The 19,975-nt window shown below is 34.8% G+C and overlaps 1 protein-coding gene across 1 annotated transcript in view; it reads left to right on the top strand.

The window, feature by feature from the left end:
• The first annotated feature begins 1,916 nt into the window (after positions 1-1,916).
• Positions 1,917-19,975, top strand: part of COPB1 (COPI coat complex subunit beta 1) — a 48,933-nt gene continuing 30,874 nt past the window's right edge. Inside the window, exons 1-12 of the mRNA XM_053560149.1 lie at positions 1,917-2,097; positions 2,780-2,930; positions 4,335-4,564; positions 4,956-5,125; positions 6,826-6,940; positions 9,328-9,420; positions 11,345-11,482; positions 13,911-14,030; positions 15,689-15,796; positions 15,880-16,026; positions 17,295-17,440; positions 19,145-19,241. Coding sequence (XP_053416124.1) covers positions 2,840-2,930; positions 4,335-4,564; positions 4,956-5,125; positions 6,826-6,940; positions 9,328-9,420; positions 11,345-11,482; positions 13,911-14,030; positions 15,689-15,796; positions 15,880-16,026; positions 17,295-17,440; positions 19,145-19,241 — 1,455 coding nt within the window. The 5' untranslated portion in view covers positions 1,917-2,097; positions 2,780-2,839. The remainder of the gene's footprint in view (positions 2,098-2,779; positions 2,931-4,334; positions 4,565-4,955; positions 5,126-6,825; positions 6,941-9,327; positions 9,421-11,344; positions 11,483-13,910; positions 14,031-15,688; positions 15,797-15,879; positions 16,027-17,294; positions 17,441-19,144; positions 19,242-19,975) is intronic.

The raw sequence follows: 19,975 nt of genomic DNA on the forward strand, positions 1-19,975 counted from the left end.
TTTGAATTTTTTTTTTAAAAAATGAATGCACAGGATCAGAGGAGCACTCTTACAAGACATGGCCTTTGTGATTTACAGAGGGTGCCAAAAAAATGTATACACATTTTAAGAATGGAAAAAAACTATTAAAATGGTAATATTTAAAATACACGTAGATAGTAAAAGATGAATACAAGTCATGTTGAGCACCTCTAGTAATGGATGAAGTCAAACATGACAAGTATGAACTTACTACAGTTTTTTCTTTCAGTGTATACATTTCTTGGCAGCTTCTGTAATTTGAATGGACAAAGAATTTTTCTTGATGGTTCTAAAATGGAGAAATCTCAGAATACCTGGGTTTTATTTCATTTTTTAATTAAATCATAACTGTACATTGATGCATTTATGGGGTTCAGTGTACTGATTTGATATACAACGTGAAATGCTTACATCGAACTGATTTACATGCCTCGCTTATTTGTTGTGTTAAGACAATTGTACTCTATAGTTTTGAAATGTACCATTGCATTATGCACATTAGGTGAGGTACACCCCCAAATACCCACCCACCTCCCTCTCTCCTCTTCCCTTCTACTTTCTAGACTACAGTTGTTTTACCATTCTTATGAATGTGTAAGTGATTATATATTGATTTCATAATAGTATTGAGTACATTGGATACTTTACTAAGAAAAATATGTTCCAGCTCCATCCGGGTAAACATAAACGATGTGAAGTCTCCATCTTTTTATGGCTGCATAGTATTCCATGGTGTACATATACCACAATTTGTTAATCTATTCATGGGTGATGGGCACTTGGGGTGTTTCCATGTCTTGGCAATTATGAATTGGGCTGCAATAAACATTCTGGTGCAGATGTCTTTGTTGTAAAATGATTTTTTGATCATCTAGGTATATACCTAGTAGAAGAATTGCAGGATCGAACAGTAGGTCTGCTTTTAGTTCCTTGAGTATTCTCCAAACTTCTTTCCAATAAGGTTGTATTAGCTTGTATTCCCACCAGCAGTGAAGTGTTCCCTTCTCTCTGCATCCAAAATAGATGGTTTTTAGATAGATAAAGCACTATTTGTGTTTTCTCCCTGAAGTGGATCTTTTAATCAAGGCAGGTTGTCGGACCTCTTTGTATTCACAGTATTTCGGTTATGTTTTCAAATGTTTTGTTATTGATAATTGAGCCGAAATCCTTTTTCTTTGGCAGAGGTGGGAGGGTGCCCAGGACGGCATATGGAACCTCAAATGGACAAAACCAAAGATACTCTGGCTGATTACACCTATAATAACTAAGTCTTTGTAAATAGGTAAAATCCTTTAAAACAGTGATTATCTCCCTTTGTGCATATTTTTTTTTAATATACTGGATATTCAGAAAGGATCAAGAAAGAGGCCAGTACTAAAGATCAGAAATTATACCAAGGTGACTTCTGATGTTCAAGCAACTCCAACCCTAAAGCAGAGAGGAAGAAGCTGACTACTAGAGAAGTTGAGAACTGAAATGGATCTTGATATAATCTAGTGGCCATTATCAAAAAAGCGAAAATTACTTTCCCAATAGTACTAGTTACTTTCTCAGTTTATTAGTTAAGTACTCAAGAAAATAGTCTCTTGGGCCTCTAACTCAAAGTCTGGAGTTCGTTCCACAAGACTACGCAGTCCTGTAAACGACGTTTGCCCTCTCTCCAAACACTTCCTGTCCTTGACTATTTTCGTTCTCGGAAGAAGGAACAATTTCCAAATAGCCCTTAAAGGATCACAGGGCATAACTCAGTGTTAGCTTGCAGTGAAACTTTGAAACACCGACTTTCACTCTGCTCTGAAGCCTAAACCAATCACGGACTAAAGAAGAGGAAGGAACTAGGACTCTCAGCGCGCAACTTCTGGACGGGGAAGGAATGTCCTCTCTGAGGCTCCGTAGGTGCTAGGTGGCTGTGGCTACGTTCCTCTCCCTACCCACTTCCACGTCAGCCGAGGACTCTGCACAGCGGTCGGTTCTGCTGCCGCAGGTTGGAGCTGGAGTGAAGGGTTCCGCGGTTGTCCCAACCGCTGCACTTCGGAGCCAGGTAGCGGGCCCCAAGCCCCCAGTCCTGGAGGCGTGGTGAGTCGGGCAGAATCGGAGCAGCTGGCTCTCTAGCGGGAAGATGCACAAGGGGAGCGACTAGGCCGCTCGCGTCGGGGCCTGGCGAAGGGGAACGGGTGGAGTACGGGCTGGGAAATTGTGGGCCGGACGCTCCATCTAGGCCTATGTGCTTCTCCCTCCCAAGATCCCGGGGCTTACCCTTTCCGCCTTGGATCTGCTTTGCTGGAGAAAGGGGAGAGGAAAACGGGTGGGGTGTGGTGGAGCTGCGGGGCGCTGGTTAAGGGAGCCTCGGACATAGAGTCGGGACGGGCAAATGATTGGAAGAAAGCATCTTAAGGTTTTCCAAGCGTATTCATACACAGGTTTTTTAACTTAAGCAGTTTAGATTGTCTGTGTGAATTTAAAAATCACTGTTCCATAACATTGCAGCGTGGGGCTTGGTGATTGTTGCTGTTATATGGGCATTAATTCTCTTGTACAACCTTCTGTAACCCTGGGTCAAGGGAGGTGGATGGGGGAGTGAAAGTTAATATACCTTAAGCCGGAGCTAAAAAGTATGTTTTCTATTAGATTTACTTTTATGGGAACACAGTACAGAATGGCCTGCCCTTTGTAATACTTTTAAGATAACACTATAATTACTGGTTTGTGGGTTAAAAAAAAAACACTTGTAATGATATCTCTGTATTTATTTTTTTAGATTTTTCTGGCATCTATCATTCTTAAATCTTGTGTCAAGGTTTGGTTATAACAGGGAACCATGACGGCTGCCGAGAACGTGTGCTATACGTTAATTAACGTGCCAATGGATTCAGAGCCACCATCTGAAATTAGCTTAAAAAATGATCTAGGTAAACTTTGATAATATTTTGAGGATGAAATGAAAAAAGAAAAAATTAAAATGAACTCATTTATGTTTCATGTTCCTTTTAGTAAGAAATGCTTAATTTTTATCTAAATATATGTTTCTAGGTTCTCGTCAATAAACCTTTTGTCTTATTTAAAAAAATTAACTTTAGCCTTTCCATATTGACTTTTGAAAATAGAATAACGTCTCAGTTTGGCTTCATGAGGTTAAAGTTTAGTTGTTGGTCCTCAAAAGAACATAATTGCTTGTGCAGTTCAATGTATCAAATGTAGCTTGCAGTTTTCTACAGGTAACAGATTGAGAATATGTTAATTGCATTAATTGGAATATATTCTATTGTGCAAGTAACTTCATGTTTCTTAGCTTCTAAAATCAAAAACGTTTTTTGTATTTCTGAATTTTAAAAGTGTATACTGTGTCTCCTTTTTACGAATGATTCTGTCAGAAAAAAAAAGTTTTTAATAATGCACTGCCGAAAGTAATGATTCTTGTTTTAATTGAACTACCAAAAAATAAATATAGCTTAAATTTATAGTCTATTTTAAACAGTGAAAATTGTACTTAAAAGATTAAGTGAATGCAGTAATTTTTAGAAGATAGTTTGCAGTTTAAAAAGAGACAATGTTTTACTTTGCCTATTCCCACCTCTTTTTTTTTTTTTTCCTTTGAGACAGAGTATTACTCTGTCGCCCAGGTTAGAATGCTGTGGTATCAGCCACAGAAGTTTGAGGTTGCAGTGAGCAATGAGGACTGTAGCACAGATGACAGAGCAAGAACTCTGTTAAAAAAAGAAAAAAACCAAGAGATGAGAAAAAAGTTATAACTAATTTCCAATTTCGAATAACAACTTTTTATTGAAGTTCTGTTAACTGTTCGCTTTATCTTTGATAACTGGATCTGAACTCTGATGATGTACTTTCCCTGGAGTAGGAGATAGTATACTTTGGTGAATTGAGTTGATATTTGAAATTTTCCATATTTTTGATAGTATTCACAGAAGAAAAACATTCTGGAAATTTTGAAGATGTGGAGAGAAGTAATTGAATTGTTCGAATAAATGGAAATTGTGGTGGAGGAGCTTAAAATATAAATGATTTTTTTTATAAGTTTACTATTAAACATTTTAAACTTTCAAAAAAATTTTGTTTGGAATACATGATTACTTGGTATGCCTATACATCCCTGAAGTCTACATTAACTCAATTATTTAGGGACCAGAAGTCTAATCCAGTTCCTTTATATTAAATGTAAATCTAAAGGTGACTTCTTCAAAGACTTGCTGATAATAAAGTAAGAAAGTATGTTTTATCTTGTTAATTGCTTTTAAAATTATGTGAGGAATTTTCTTTCAAAATAATTGTCCTTTTTCTAAAAAATTTTGAATCAGAAAAAGGAGATGTGAAGTCAAAGACTGAAGCTTTGAAGAAAGTAATCATTATGATTCTAAATGGTGAAAAGCTTCCTGGACTTCTGATGACCATCATTCGTTTTGTGCTACCTCTTCAGGATCACACTATCAAAAAATTACTTCTGGTATTTTGGGAAATTGTTCCCAAAACAACTCCAGATGGGAGACTTTTGCATGAAATGATTCTTGTATGTGATGCATACAGAAAGGTAAACCAAATAATAATTATTTCCGAATGTTGCTTTGATTTTAAATAATTATAAAATTGGCTTAATTTTTAAAATTAAGTCTTTGAGACCTGTAAGTTGCAGATATTGGAATTGAAGTTGTAAGAAGTTATCGTAAAAAGTTTTATTATTACTTTTTTCAGACATTTTCTATGTATTTTATGTAGGAGCGTTATTAATAAGTAGTGACACATATAAGACATTGATGAGATAGGTAAAAATGGCTTTAATCAACAGGAATCTGATGTAATTATCTGATAATCTAGGTCATTTGCTCAAACTTTGATTTTTTTCCATCGGAAACTTTGCATTTAAAAATTGTTTTTTGTGAAAAGCTGAAACTCAGCATTTCATATTTAAATTTTCATATCAGGATCTTCAACATCCTAATGAATTTATTCGAGGATCTACTCTGCGTTTTCTATGCAAATTAAAAGAAGCAGAATTGCTAGAACCTTTAATGCCAGCCATCCGTGCTTGTTTGGAGCATCGACACAGCTATGTTAGAAGAAATGCTGTTTTGGCCATTTATACTATCTATAGGTAAATAGAGATACTCCTTTGTCTTACTTCCGTAAGAACTGTTTAATCTTTTAGGCTACAGGTTCCAAAGTGGTTGGTTGCTGACTATATATAGTTTGCAGGTATATTTTGTTTAGCCAGCACAGTATTTTTTCCTTATCATCAAGTTGTTAATATTAAAAAGTCTGGCACCTCAGGCCCTCCCTTCTCCATAGCAACAACTTGCTGAAATTGAATGACAGTAGCCCCCTTTAAATTCAGTTTGTTCTCAACTGTATTACTGTGTTTACTTGCTTAGACTCTGTTAGCTTTGAGTTTTTTTCTTATTTTAGAATTCTCTTTTTGTGAAATGTGGATTTTGTCTTTTTATCCTTAGAGGCTTTGAAGAGGGAACTTTTTTAATGACAAAGAATACAGTTCTCAGCTGATTCCTAATATTCTTAAAAAGCTGAAGACTTTGGACTTTAAAAAGCAATTTAAAGAATCATTTGGATGAAGCCATCATGCTTGGTTTTTATAATCACAAGTGTTAGTCATTTAGAAGTAGAATGTAATTTTTATAAGCATCTTTGTACTTTAATATATTACTTGATTGAGATATTTTCACAGTTGTCCTACTATTAGATTTTATCAATTAAGGAAAATGGTATTCTGATTAATAAGGTAGTTAAGTTCTTTGAATGTTACTGTATAGACGACACAAATTGCAGAATTTAAACTATAGTACACACACAAAAACTATGATGTTTGATAATCAGTTTGAAATTTGAACACTGGCTATATAGTGATATTAAGGAATTATTACTTAAGGTATGATAATGGAATTATGATAAATTTTAAGAGTAAGAAGTCCTTTTTTTTTTTTTTTGAGACAGAGTCTTACTTTGTTGTCCTTAGTAGAGTGCTGCGGCAAATAGCTCACAGCAACCTCAAACTCTTGGGCTCAAGTGATTCTCTTGCCTCAGCCTCCGAAGTACCAGGCACCCACCACAGAGAGGTCTTGCTCTGGCTCAGGCTGGTCTCAAACTTGTGAGCTCAGACAATCCACCCTCCTTGGCCTCCCAGAGTGCTAGGATTACAGGCGTGAGCCACTCCACCCAGCCAGTAAAAAGTCCTTAATGTTAGAGAAGTATGCTGATATATTTACAGAAGTAATAGGTGTAGGATTTGCTTCAAAGTAAAATGAAAGGAGAGGAAATGGACAAGTATATAGGTGAAACAAAACGAGCCAGGAATTAATAATTGTTGAAGTTAGGTGTTGGTTTTTATGGTTTTTATTCAGCTAGTGTTCATTATTCTCTGACTATAATATTTTAAAATTTCCAAAATAAGAAGTTAGTAAGTAAAGCAGCAAATGTTTTGCTCAAATAATAAAATTCAAAGGACTATATTTTTTCTCTGTTAATTCTTAATTTATTGATATTACAGTTCTAAAGTGTCTGAAAGACCGTCATTAGAGATGTCAGTTAATAGATAGCATGTTGAATAAATCAGCTTTTTCCAATTTGAACTAGAAAATATATAATTTGATGACTGAATAGATGAAGGTGTAACCTTACAATTCCTTCCCCCAGTTTTAATTGGTTTAAAGTTTCAAAACCTAGAATAATCATTTGTGTCATAAAGTTTGATTAAACTTAATTTTTGTATTGTCCAGAGTGTTAACTAAAATAGCAAAGTACACTTTTATTAAATATGGATGTTACCTGTTTTGTTTGAAGAAATTTTGAACATCTTATACCTGATGCCCCTGAACTGATACATGATTTTCTGGTGAATGAGAAGGATGCAAGTTGCAAAAGGAATGCATTTATGATGCTAATTCATGCAGATCAGGTGAAGTACTTTTAAAAAATACTTTATGACTATATTTAAATGAATTACATAGGCCTAATCATGTTTTTAGTAAACTTTGTTTATAGTACATGTGGTTTATGTACGTATTTTTGTATTTTTATATTTGAGGATTTAATTTGTATAAAAATACCTTTTTTTAACCCTTCTCTAAAATTTTCCTTATGTTTATGTTCTTTCCTTTTAAGGATACATGGAAAAAGCATTTTATAACAGCCATCTTATAGATTCAGAAAATTGAAAATATGGCTATATTCTGTGGTACTCTACTTTGGGGTTTTGACTGATTTTCCTTATATTGGTATAGATGTAAAACTATTTAATAGAGAAAAGTAGTAGCTTTACATACAGTCTGCCCCTAATCATTGTATGTGTGGCCTTAATGATCCATAAGTAGATATGTTCAAATAGATGTATATCCTTATTAGGCTCTTTATACTTTGTAAGTGGATATCAATTCTACATCTAGCTCTGCTGGTGGTTAAAGTATATGGATTTGCTTTTGGTTACTTAATACACCTTGATGGCATCTAATCTTGAAATTTTGCTATTTAGTATTTATCATAAAAATGTGGGGAATAGTATGTATGAAGACTGATAGAATCCATCCATTCTTCTGAAATCTAGATACTCTCATTCTCTTTTCCATGTCTTTTAATGGGTTTTATTTTCTCCATTTTTCTTATTGTGGTAAAACATGCATTATGTAAAATTTACCATCTTAACCATTTTTAAGTATACAGTTCAATGTATTGAATATACTCATAAGGTGTATCACCACCATCCATCTCCATAACATTTTTTATAATGTAGAATGGAAACTTTATATCTTTTTGGGCAATCTTTCTTTCCTTTTTTTTTTTTGTGTGTGGTTTTTTGGCCGGAGCTGGGTTTGAACCCACCACCTCCGGCATGTGGGACTGGCGCCCTACTCCTTGAGCCACAGGCGCCACCCTGGAAACTTTATATCTTTAAGCAGTAACTCCCCTTTTCCATAAGTCCCTGGCAAACCACCATTCTACTTTGTCTTTATGATTTTTGACTGTTCTTACTACTTCATATAAATAGAATCTTACAGTATTTGTCCTTCTGTGACTGCCTTATTTCACTTAGCATAATGTCTTCAAGGTTCATCCATGTTCTACCATGTATTATTCAGCCTTTTAAAGGCTGTATAATAATCCATGGTAAGAATATGCCACGTTTTGTTTATTCATTTATCCATTGATGGACACTTGGGTTGCTTTTAGCTATTGCAGATAATGCTGCTGTGAACATAAGTGCACAAATAACCTATTCAAGGCCATGGCCTTGCTTTCAGTTTTTTTGGATATATATCCAGAAGTGGAATTGCTGGATCATATGGCAATTCTATTTTTAACTTTTTGAGTAACTGCATGTTTTCCACAGCAGCTGTACCAGTGTACATTCTTACCAGCACTGCACAAAGATTCCAGTTTCTCTATATCCTTGCCAATACTTGTTATTTTCTTATGTTTTGATAGTAGCCATCCTAATTGGTGTGAGGTGATAATAGATACTATCATCTTACTGACATTATGAGAAAACAGCTTATATGGACCACAGTATTTTATCCTCTTACAGAATTGCTTTTGGTATTATACTATTTACCCGCATTAAGGTACATAATCAGAGCAGTCATATTTACTGATACTTTTACTGGGGAGATGTTGAAACCATAATTACCTATATCACTGTTCCACATATGAAATCCCATAGATTTTTATGTTTCAGTAATAGGAATAACTATACTTTTAAGTAACTGGTTTGTTTTGATTGGATGGATACCCAGAATCATGTAACAGTATTTTTCTCTTTGATTTAGTTACTAGAAAATTAGACTCCTGATTTGTGGATCATTCTTAGAAAATGTATTTGATTTTATATATTAATTTCATTCTTAGTTTGTTCATTTTTTTCCTCTAATTAATTTCTCTTTGCCCTGAGATTTTCCTATTTGTTTCATATTTCATTGTAATTTGTGAGGTTTTTTTTTTTTGTTTTGTTTTTTTTTTTGAGACAGCCTTACTATGTTGCCCTTGGTAGAGTGCCATGGCATCCCAACTCACATCAACCTCAAACTCCTGGGCTTAAGCGATTCTCTTGCCTCAGCCTCCCAGGTAGCTGGGACTACAGGCACCCGCCAAACGCCCTGCTTTTTTTTGTTGCAGTTGTCATTTTTGTTTAGCTGGCCCAGGCTGGGTTTGAACCCGCCAGCCTTGGTGTATGTGGCTGGCACCATAACCACTGTGCTACAGGCGCCAAGCCTTGTGTGGTTTTTTTAAGTTGCATTAAGTCCTTGCACTAAATGAAGAGGAGTATGATAAATACATTCTTAATTATTTTAGGATCGAGCTTTGGATTACCTGAGTACTTGTATTGACCAAGTTCAGACATTTGGAGACATTCTGCAGTTGGTTATTGTTGAACTAATTTATAAGGTAAGAATGATAACCTATGATGATTAAAGCATATGGATCTGCTTTGGTTAGCAGTTACTCTGCCCAAAATAAATTCAGCATTTTAAGGTAAGGTACGTTGGGATACTACTTCATTGCTAGGATAATGTATTTTAATAGTAGAAATATTTTATTATATGGCCTACTAAAGCTTTTTTCTTTTTCTCTTTCCTTTGGTTCATTGTGTTTTCCATAGAGTACTAAGCTTTTATCCTTTGTAAACCTCTGTAAGGAATTCTTTTTAGCCTTGGAATAAAATTCAAGATCTTCTTGTATACCCAGATAACTTTAGAAATCTGAAAACAAACAAGCTTTAAATTCTTTTTGTAAAAGAGAATATTGAAACTTAAAATATATTAACATGACAATGCAGGTCATTGATAGGAAGTGTAAAACCAGCAAAAAATTTGGTATTTTAAAATGAAGTACTTTATTGGCAACACTTTAATTTGACATATCTTTTGAAAGAGTTGATCACATCTTAATGTTCTAATAAAATAAAAGGTGCAGTAAGTTCCAACTTCTCTATTAATCCCATTGGAGGCTTATAAATATATAGATTAGGAATAGTTTTATGAGATGGGCCAAATGTGGTGGCTCATGCCTGTAATCCCAACACTTTGGGAGGCCAAGGCAGGAGGATCACTTGAGCAGAGGAGTTTAGGACCAGCCTGGTCAACATAGTGAGACTCCCCCCCAAAAAAAATAATTAGCCAGGTGTGGTGGCATACTTCTGTGGTCTTAGTACTAGCTACTCTTAGTCTTATGGTCTTAGTCCCAGAGGTTGAGGTGGGGGTGGGATCACTTGAGCCCAGGAGTTCAATGTTGCAGTGAGCTTTGCCCTCCAGCCTGGACAACAAAGTAAGACCCTGTCAGTAAACAGTAGATGGATAGGTGGATGGATAGATAGATACATAAATATATAGATGTGGACAAAATGCATATGGCAGATACTGCTAACTGATTACAGCTGTCTTTGCTTCTGTGGGAAAGGGGCTCCTTTCAACATAGTGTTCCAATCGTTTGGAATTGGCATTTAAGACGAAACCATGACTATAAATATATAGTTCCTTCTAATTCACATTTATGGTTTAGGGGGTATCACTGAACTTCACAAAAATAGGAGTTCTCTTCTAACTAGTGACTTCTTTGTTTTTTTTGGGGGGAGGGTCCAGGTTATAGTAAGAAGGAATAGCTTTTAAAGTCATGCCTAAGTAATAGAGATTTGACCATATTTTAGGAAAATCTAATATGAATACTACAAAAGAGAAAAAAATAAGGGATATTTTGTTTCACAAGTAAAGGTATTGGGATGCATATAGAACAGGACAGAGATTTTTTTAGTTTCCTCTCCGGTATCAAATACAGTCTCAAATAATAGGAAATAATACTTGAGAAAAAAGTATTATCTATCTTGCTTAAAGAAGTGATATTTTCCTTTTATGAGCTGTTAAGATCTATGTCATCCATCATGTTTTCCTTTTTGACATAGCATCGAGAATTAAAATTTTCGAGCAAACTTACTATCTTATCATAGTACCCATATTAGTGTTCTGAGTTAATGTGTTCTTTTACTATGTTTTTCTTTTTTATTTGTATATAGGATGCATATCTTTTATTATAAATCTTCTGAAAACCTTTTGTGAAACAATGATAATATAAATTATGATAGCATGAATAAAGAAAGAGTAGCTGTAACAATTATTTGAAATAAAATTGTTTCTTTCTGAAATTATCAGTGTTATCCCACCCCTTGTCAGCCAACATATTCATAAATTCTTATAAGACTATTCTTAGCTTTCAAATTAAGAAAACTAGCATCCCACAAGTTGACATCTATGAAAAAGTTCCATTTGAAAGCAAGTGTCCCTGGACTGTTTGAAATCTAAATGTAATTCTTCTCCAGGTCTGCCATGCTAATCCATCAGAAAGAGCTCGTTTCATTCGCTGCATCTATAACTTACTACAGTCATCTAGCCCTGCTGTAAAATACGAAGCTGCTGGGACATTAGTGACACTCTCTAGTGCACCAACTGCAATCAAGGTACTTACTGCATGTTTCTTTGGGGACAGATTAGATGATAGATTTGCAGTCTTACCACTCATGATTTAGTGACATTGTAATTTACATTGTGGTTACATGGCACAGAGGGAAAAACTAAAAATTTTGTAAAATTTTTGATTCCTTACATAGTCCAACTTTCCTTTTTTTCATACACATACATGTAGAGAAGGAAAGAGAATAATAGTACAGTTGACCCTGGAACAACATGGTTAGGGCTACTTATACATGGATTTTCTTCTGCCTCTATCACCTCTGAGTTAGTAAGACTTACCCTTTCTCTTCCAACTCACCCTCAGCCTCCTCAATGTAAAGAAGATGAGGATGAAGAACTTGTGATGGTCCATTTAATGAATAGTGAATATATTTTCTCTTCCTTAACATTTTGTCAACAACATTTTCTTTCATCTAGCTTACTTTAAGAATACAGTATATAGTACATACAACATATAGAACATGTTTTAATCAATGGTTTATGTTTTGATAAGGCTTCAGATCAACGGAAGCCCATTAGTAATTAAGTTTAGGGGTAGTCAAAAGTTCTGGATTTTTTTTTTTTAGACAGAGTTTCACTATGTCACCGTTGGTAGAGTGCTGTGGCATCATAGCTCACAGCAACCTCAAACTCTTGGGTTTAAGCAATTCTCTTGCTTCAGCCTCCCAGGTAGCTGAGACTACAGGCAAAAGTTATGGATTTTTGACCATGCAGAGGTTCAGTGCCCCTGACGCCTGTGTTGTTTCAGGATCAACTGTGTCTCTAGTTTCTAGAGAATGATACTGGTATTTTAAGATCTCTTTCCATACTTTGTGTACATTTATGTTCATGCTGTATTTACTGGATCTGGGAAAATGACTCTGCACCCTAAATAAAAGATTCTAAAAAGTTTCAGTGAATTATTTTCAACAATAGAATATTATCTTTAGTCTATCAAGTTCCTGTATTGGGGACCTCTAATATATTCAGAGAATCAATTATTCTAGAAAGCCAGATTATATAAATAGGAAAATTTGCTGCTTTACTCAGCAATGCTTAAAAATTTTTTAAATGTTTTATTCTGAAATAATTTTAAACTTACAGAAAATGGCAAAAATAGGACAAAAATTCTCATACTCTTCACTGTGCTCTCTAAAATGTTCACATCTTGCATAACCATTGTGTAATTGTCAAAACTATAACATTAACAGAATTCTTAACTATAGTCTTTATTCATATTTTACCAGTTTTACACTGATGTCCTTTTTCTGTTCCAGTATCCAACCTAGTATCCCACATGGCACTTAGTTGTATCGTCGTCTCCTCCCTCTGAAATAGTTCTTCAGTCTTTTCTTTTTTCATGACCTCAAAACATAAGCATACTGGTCAGTTTGTAAAATATTCTTCAATTTGCAGCCCAATGTTTTCTCATACTTAGATTAAGGTTTTATTTTTGGAGAAAGTACCACAGTAAGTGATGTGTACTTCTCAGTGTATAATATCAAGGAATACGTGATGTATTTTATTACAGATGATGTTAACTTTGTTGTTGCCTGATTGCACTGTTATGATTTCCCCCATGGTAGTCAATAAATATTGTGGGAGAGGTACTTTGAGAATATGTTGTGCCTCAAATTCATACCTACTTATTTTAGCATCTCTCAGTGGATTTTCTCTGCAACAGTTATTACTGTGGTATTCTAATAGTGGTTTTTTTATTTACCTCATTCTATACTTATTAACTGGAATACTTACTCAGGGAAGAGCTATCCTTTCTCTTCCCTTCCTTTCTTTCTGTCCTTTGTTTCCTTTTTTCTTTCCTTATATCAGCATGGATATTTTATTCTATTAAGTTGGTTAAATTTTTCCAGCTTGCCTATTTAGAGTTCTTTCAAGTTTGCTCCTTTATCCTTTGCTTTTAAACTTCATCATTCTGAAGTACTTTATACATTTTTGTCTTATTAATAGTTCTTTTAAATATGTACTAAAAATTTTAATCACTTAGGATCGTCTTTATAATCTTAGATTATATTAGAGTTTTTTCCATACTCTAATACAAAAGAATTAGACTTTGTCCCTAAGCAGAAATATGCTTGATGGCTTTATTTTGGGACTATCACTTTTTTCTGCCTTATTTCTTAGTTTCAAGCCTTAATTTTTGGCTATTAATAAGTATTTCTGTCTGTAGCAGCCCCTTTTCAACCCTTTAAATAAATATTTGTAATGCTTCTAATCTTCTGTAAACTTGAAAAATAACAAGATTTGTTAGTATTTAGGGAATAGAGGAACACATTGTCTCTGAACAAAATGCATAAACTCTAGTGCAGGGATTAGTAAGTATATTTTGGCTTCATAGGGACTTTTCCCCCCTTATTTTCAGCTTCTGTGCTTATAATAGATGAATGACTTCTAAAAATTTTATTCTTTTTTATATAGGCTGCTGCTCAGTGTTACATTGATTTAATTATTAAGGAGAGTGACAATAATGTAAAGCTCATAGTTTTGGATCGCTTGATAGAATTAAAAGAACATCCTGCCCATGAACGAGTACTACAAGTAAGTGTTATTTGGAAGACAGAGATCCTAAAGAAAATGTTTTTTAAATTTAGATTGTTTCCAGGCCTTGCTTGACATTTTGGTTAATGTAAATGCTTGAAGACTTTAAATTTTGGTTAACTAAAGTGTAATACTTGAATCACCATAGCCTTTTGGGTATTTTTTTTTTTTTACTTGAGACCATCTCGCTTGTTACCTGGGCTAGAATGCCATGGTGTCTACATAGCTCACAGCAACCTCAAACTCCCAGGCTTAAAGGATCCTTTTACCTCAGCCTCCCAAGTAGCTAGGACTACAGCTATGCACTAGTAGTCCCAGCTAATTTTTCTGTTTTTAGTAGAGACAGCGTCTTACTTTGCTTGGGCTGCTCTCAAACTCCCGTGCTCAAGCAATCCTGCCTCAGCTTCCCTGAAGGCTAGGATTACAGGCATGAGCCACTGATATAGCCCAGCGATAAAATAATTTTAAAAATATGAATTAATTTGTTACCTTTTATCCTTTCTATTTGTATTATTCTATTAGCAATGGTGATATGGTTGTTTTAATTTGCATATAATTTACATTTCATAGAAAATGATTATACCAACTGAGAATGAAAGATGATTAGATTCTAGAAAATTATGAGCATTCTTATTTAATCCATGAAAATGATGATTATAAAAATAAAGCCCCATGATAGTTAAATGCAGTGCTGATCTTAGATTAACAACAAATACCTATAAATGTCATTATTGGGACAATTTGGGAAATATGAATGTAGTCTGTATATTAGTTAATAGTATTATTCAATGTTAAATTATCTGAATTTGATAATTGTGGTGTGGTTATATAAGAATTATCCTTATTCTTGGGAGAGGTACACTAAAAGGTTTAGCAGTGGAGAACATATGATAAAGCAAATGTGGCAGAATATTAGCATTTGGTGAATGTAGGGATACAGGGGAATGTAGGTATACAAGTAGAACTTTTTCATTTGTTTGTGATTTTTGAAAAACAAAGTTATAAAGGAGTAAAATTATTTGTAAATTGGAGTTTTGCCATATTTAAAAAGTTTACCTACTGTAGATTAAATTTTAAAGTACGTATTTTTTAAATACTACTTTTTTCTATCAGAACCAAGTATTATTATCTCACTTAACAGAATTGTTACTAATTTCTTAGTATTATCTAATACGGAGTCCAATTCAGGTTTTTCCCATTATCCCCCAAATGCCCTTTTTGTTTAGTTTGTCCATTTCCTGACCATGTATTATATCTAATTATGTCCTTTCCACCTCTTAATTTTGAACAGTATCTTTTTTCATGACACTGACTTATTAAAGAGACCAGATAAATTGTCTTGGAAGATGTCTTTCCTTTCAAATGTGTCATTACTTTCTTGTGACATTATCATTTAGCTCTGATTGTTATTTCCTATAAACTGTAAGTTGGATCTAAAGCTCCATAGAGTCAATGTAAACATTTTCAGTTTGACTGTATCATATCTATTATTACTTCATATTGTATTATACATATTTCGAGACCTATCTAATTGTTCTACCACTAATGATTTTATTTTTAAGGTGGTGATGGACAGAGCCCACCATTTTGCTGTAAAGATTTTTTCCTTATGACCAGAAAGATTGTTGTTACTTCTTGATTTTTTGGCTCTTTTTTAGGATCTAGTTATGGACATCCTAAGAGTATTGAGCACACCAGACTTAGAAGTACGCAAAAAAACTCTGCAGTTGGCACTGGACCTTGTTTCTTCTAGGAATGTTGAAGAGGTAAAACAAAACTGTGGCAGCATTTTTTAAGTTGTAAGGTTATGTGTGATATATTTCTAACTTATTTTTATTCTCTTCTATAGCTGGTTATTGTCCTGAAGAAGGAAGTGATAAAAACAAATAATGTGTCTGAGCACGAAGATACTGACAAATACAGACAGCTCCTTGTGCGAACATTGCATTCCTGTTCTGTCCGATTTCCAGATATGGCTGCAAATGTTATTCCTGTGGTATGTAATTTTGATGACTTTAATTTTGAAATTGTCTAAAAGAATTTTTTTATAAATTTCAGTTTTCAACAGTTAAAACTCCAGAAATCTCAAGTATCTGCAACCACTAACTCTCATGGTCAGAAGGGATCTTTATAGCCACCCTTAATTAAGCTCAGAAGACTAACGACTCTGACTTTTCTTACATCTTTTTTTTTTTTGAGACAGAGTCTTATTATGTCACCCTCGGTAGAGTGCCATGGCATCACAGCTCACAGCAACCTCAAGCTCTTGGGCTCAAGTGATTCTCTTGCCTCAGCCTCCCAAGTAGCTGGGACTATAGGCGCTGGCACAACACCTAGCTATTTTTGGGGGGTTGTAGTTGTCATTGTTGTTTGGCAGGCTCGGGCTGGATTCAACCCACCAGTTCTGGTGTATGTGGCTGGCACCCTAGCCGCTGAGCTACAGGCGCTGAGCCCATTTTCTTACATCTTAATAAAAAAAAAAAAAAACAACAGTGACAAAGAATAGGTCTGTTACTACCTAATGGAAAATTATTAATATGTTGAGTGTGTGTGTATATATCTATATATATGTGTGTGTGTCATTCAGTAAGGTAAGCAGTTATTTCAGATAGCTTTAGCTCTTAAAGCAATCAGTTATAGGAAAAAATTCACAAACCTAGAGTATTTTGCTTTCTGTCACTATCAGACAGATGAGGTATATTGTTATAATTTGAAATTTACCTTTGAGCTCTGATTTTCACTAAAGTGATTTCAATTTTAGTTACAATTTAGGAATTTCCAGTGAATTTATTTTGAGTTGTGGATCTCTAGCTTTCTCTTATAGTAAGTTTTATAATAAACAGAAAAGCCGTTGTGTCTTTGTTTACATAATAGCACTTATTAAGAATAACATTCTTGGCTCGGCGCCTATGGCACAGCTCTTAGGGCACCAACCACATATACTGAAGTGGCGGATTTGAACCTGGACCAGCTAACCAACAATGACAACTGCAACAACAACAACAACAAATAGCTGGGCGTTGTGGTGGGTGCCTATAGTCCCAGTACTTGGGAAGCTGAGACAAGAGAATCACTTAAGCCCTAGAGTTAGAGGTTGCTGTGAGCTGTGATGCCACATCACTCTACTGAGGGTGGCATAGTGAGATTCTGTCTCAATAAAAAATAAAAAATAACATTCTTTTAAAGTATTTATTGATTTCTTGACTTATGGAATTTTTCTCTGAAAATTATATAATTGTTCTATTTCTTTCTTTTTCCTTCTAGTTAATGGAATTTCTCAGTGACAATAATGAAGCCGCAGCTGCTGATGTCTTGGAATTTGTTCGTGAGGCTATTCAGCGCTTTGATAATCTGAGAATGCTTATTGTTGAGAAGATGCTTGAAGTCTTTCATGCTATTAAATCTGTCAAGTAGGTTTAGAATACATTTAAATGTAAAGTCAAGTAAGCATTTCAATTGATAGAAAATATAATGGAGAAATCAGCCAAGTGCGGTGTCTCATGCCTGTAATCCTAGCATTTTGGAAGGATTCCTTGAGCTCAGGAGTTCAAAACCAGCCTAAGCTCCCAGGAGTTCAAGTTGCAATGAGCTAGGCTGATGCCATAGCACTCCTAAAAGAAAGAGAATATAATGGAGAAATAATTTAAGACAGTCAAGCCCAAATAAGACAAATTAAACCATTATACCATCACCCCATACCCATTTTCAGTTAATCTATAATCTGTGGGGAAAAAAAATTTTAGGATAGATTTGAGTAGTTTTCTCTATTCTGATTTCCTTTAAAACATTGTATAATGAACATATTTTTAAATGACATCACTTTTTGGATGTTGTCATTATATATATAAATATATATAAATATCCCCCTTTCACAATTATTGAAGAGAATTGAAAAATGCAGCCTAAATCTGACATTGTGTGTTTCCCTTCAGAGAGCTCTTGCTAATAAGAAAGGATTATTACATCCAAAGTTTGCTTCATTTGAAGCAGCTAATGGATAGAATTTTTAATAGACTTACAGTATGTCTGTTTATAAAGGATGGAGAGGACCAGTACAAAATTATTTATATGATAAGAAAATGTATTGCTGTTTATGGAAGTAAGCAAGATTTGTTTCCTATGTGAGAAAAATTATCATATTAATGATTTGGTTTTTGACAGCCATGATCTCCTAGAGGTTCAGTTTCTATAATTATGGAAAAATGTAATTAAAATTATAGGGAAAAAAGGTGACTAAAGATTTCATTCAGTTTATTGTTGTATTTATTTTTAAACAATACTTTATTTTTTGAGACAAAGTCTTACTCTGTGCTGTGGCTTCGTCATGGTTTACAGCAACTTCAAACTTGTGGACTTAAGAAATCTTCTTGCCTCAGCCTCCCAAGTAACTAGGATGACAGATGCCCACCACCATGCCTGGCCAGTTTTTCTGCTTTTAGTAGATACAGGGTCTTGCTCTTGCTCAGGCTGGTCTTGAACGCCTGAGCTCGAGCAACCCACTTGTCTAGGCCTCCCAGAGTGCTAAGATTACTGATGTGAACCACTGCTCATGGCCCAGTTTATTATTTTAAGCTGGAGAATTCTTTTGTTTAAATAGAAATAAAGAACAAAAATTAAGGGTTTTTTTTAATACTGATCCCTTGCACTTCTGTATCCATTGTTCGGTTCATCCTCTTGCCTCAGTTATATCAGCAAAAAGTGAATTACTTTTTACATTAAAATAATACATTTCTTATTGTAGTTAATGATAAAGCCAAATTTACCTTAACTTTACTAAAGGTATACTTTTCTGGGAAACATACTGGTATTTTATTTTTATCATTCCTGGGTTTACCAACTTTAGAATGTTCCTAATAATTAAAAAACGGTTATTTTCATTTTGATCCTTGTGATTTCTGGAGAGAATCAAAACGTAGTGTTTATTATATTCTTGCTGAAATGTTTATTTGTAAGTCTGTAGAACTGCAGAATCTTGTTTTCTTGCTTGAGTTTAAATTCACAAGGAAACATCTCTCTGCTTCAAGATTTGTTCGCCAGGTTCATGCCAGTTTCATTCAGATCCTGTATTCTTTTTTTTTTTCATGTGACACTTATTTATTGTATTCTTGTCCTAGGATTTACCGAGGAGCATTATGGATCCTGGGAGAATACTGTAGTACCAAGGAAGACATTCAGAGTGTGATGACTGAAGTCCGCAGGTCTCTTGGGGAGGTATGTTTTACTTCAGTAAATCCTGCTTTCATATGGTGATTTTTACAGTAGGAAAGCCTGACTTTTAAGTGGTGATTTGCTTTTGTGTTTTTAGTTAGTAGTTGATGGACTAAAGAAACTAAAAGCTATGGCTTGGTACCCGTAGCTCAATGGTTTGGGTGTTGGCCACATACACGAGGGCAGGTTTGAACCCAGCCTGGGCCTGCTGAACAATAATGATAACTTACAACAAAAAAATAGCCAGGTGTTGTGACGGGTGCCTATAGTCCCAGCTACTTGGGAGGCTGAGGGAAGAGAATCGCTTAAGCCCAAGACTTTGAGGTTGCTGTGAGCCGTGATGTCGTGGCACTTTACCGAGGGCAACAGAATGAGACTCTGTCTCAAAAAAAGAAAGAAACTAAAAAGTATATTTTAATTAATCAGACAGTTAAGTCTTAGGGGCTGTGGAAAATTAGGGGAGCCCCTTACCCACCCTCTGTTGAGTCATCACACCTCTTTTTTAAATTTATGTCATTTACTACTCTGGGTAAGATTTTGTTTGAACAAAATGTTCTGTATTTTTAAAAAAAGAAAACTTGTAAAATTCTGCTTTAGCTGATGTGTTCTGAAGGAAGAAAGCCTTGGAACAAGTCTGACTTTATATGCTAAAACTGGCAATATGGGCAGCACCTGTGGCTCAAAGGAGTAGGGTGCCGGCCCCATATGCCAGAGGTGGCAGGTTCAAACCCAGCCTT

This window comes from Nycticebus coucang, chromosome 14 (assembly GCF_027406575.1).
Source record: "Nycticebus coucang isolate mNycCou1 chromosome 14, mNycCou1.pri, whole genome shotgun sequence".
In the NCBI taxonomy this organism is placed as follows: Eukaryota; Metazoa; Chordata; class Mammalia; order Primates; family Lorisidae; genus Nycticebus; species Nycticebus coucang.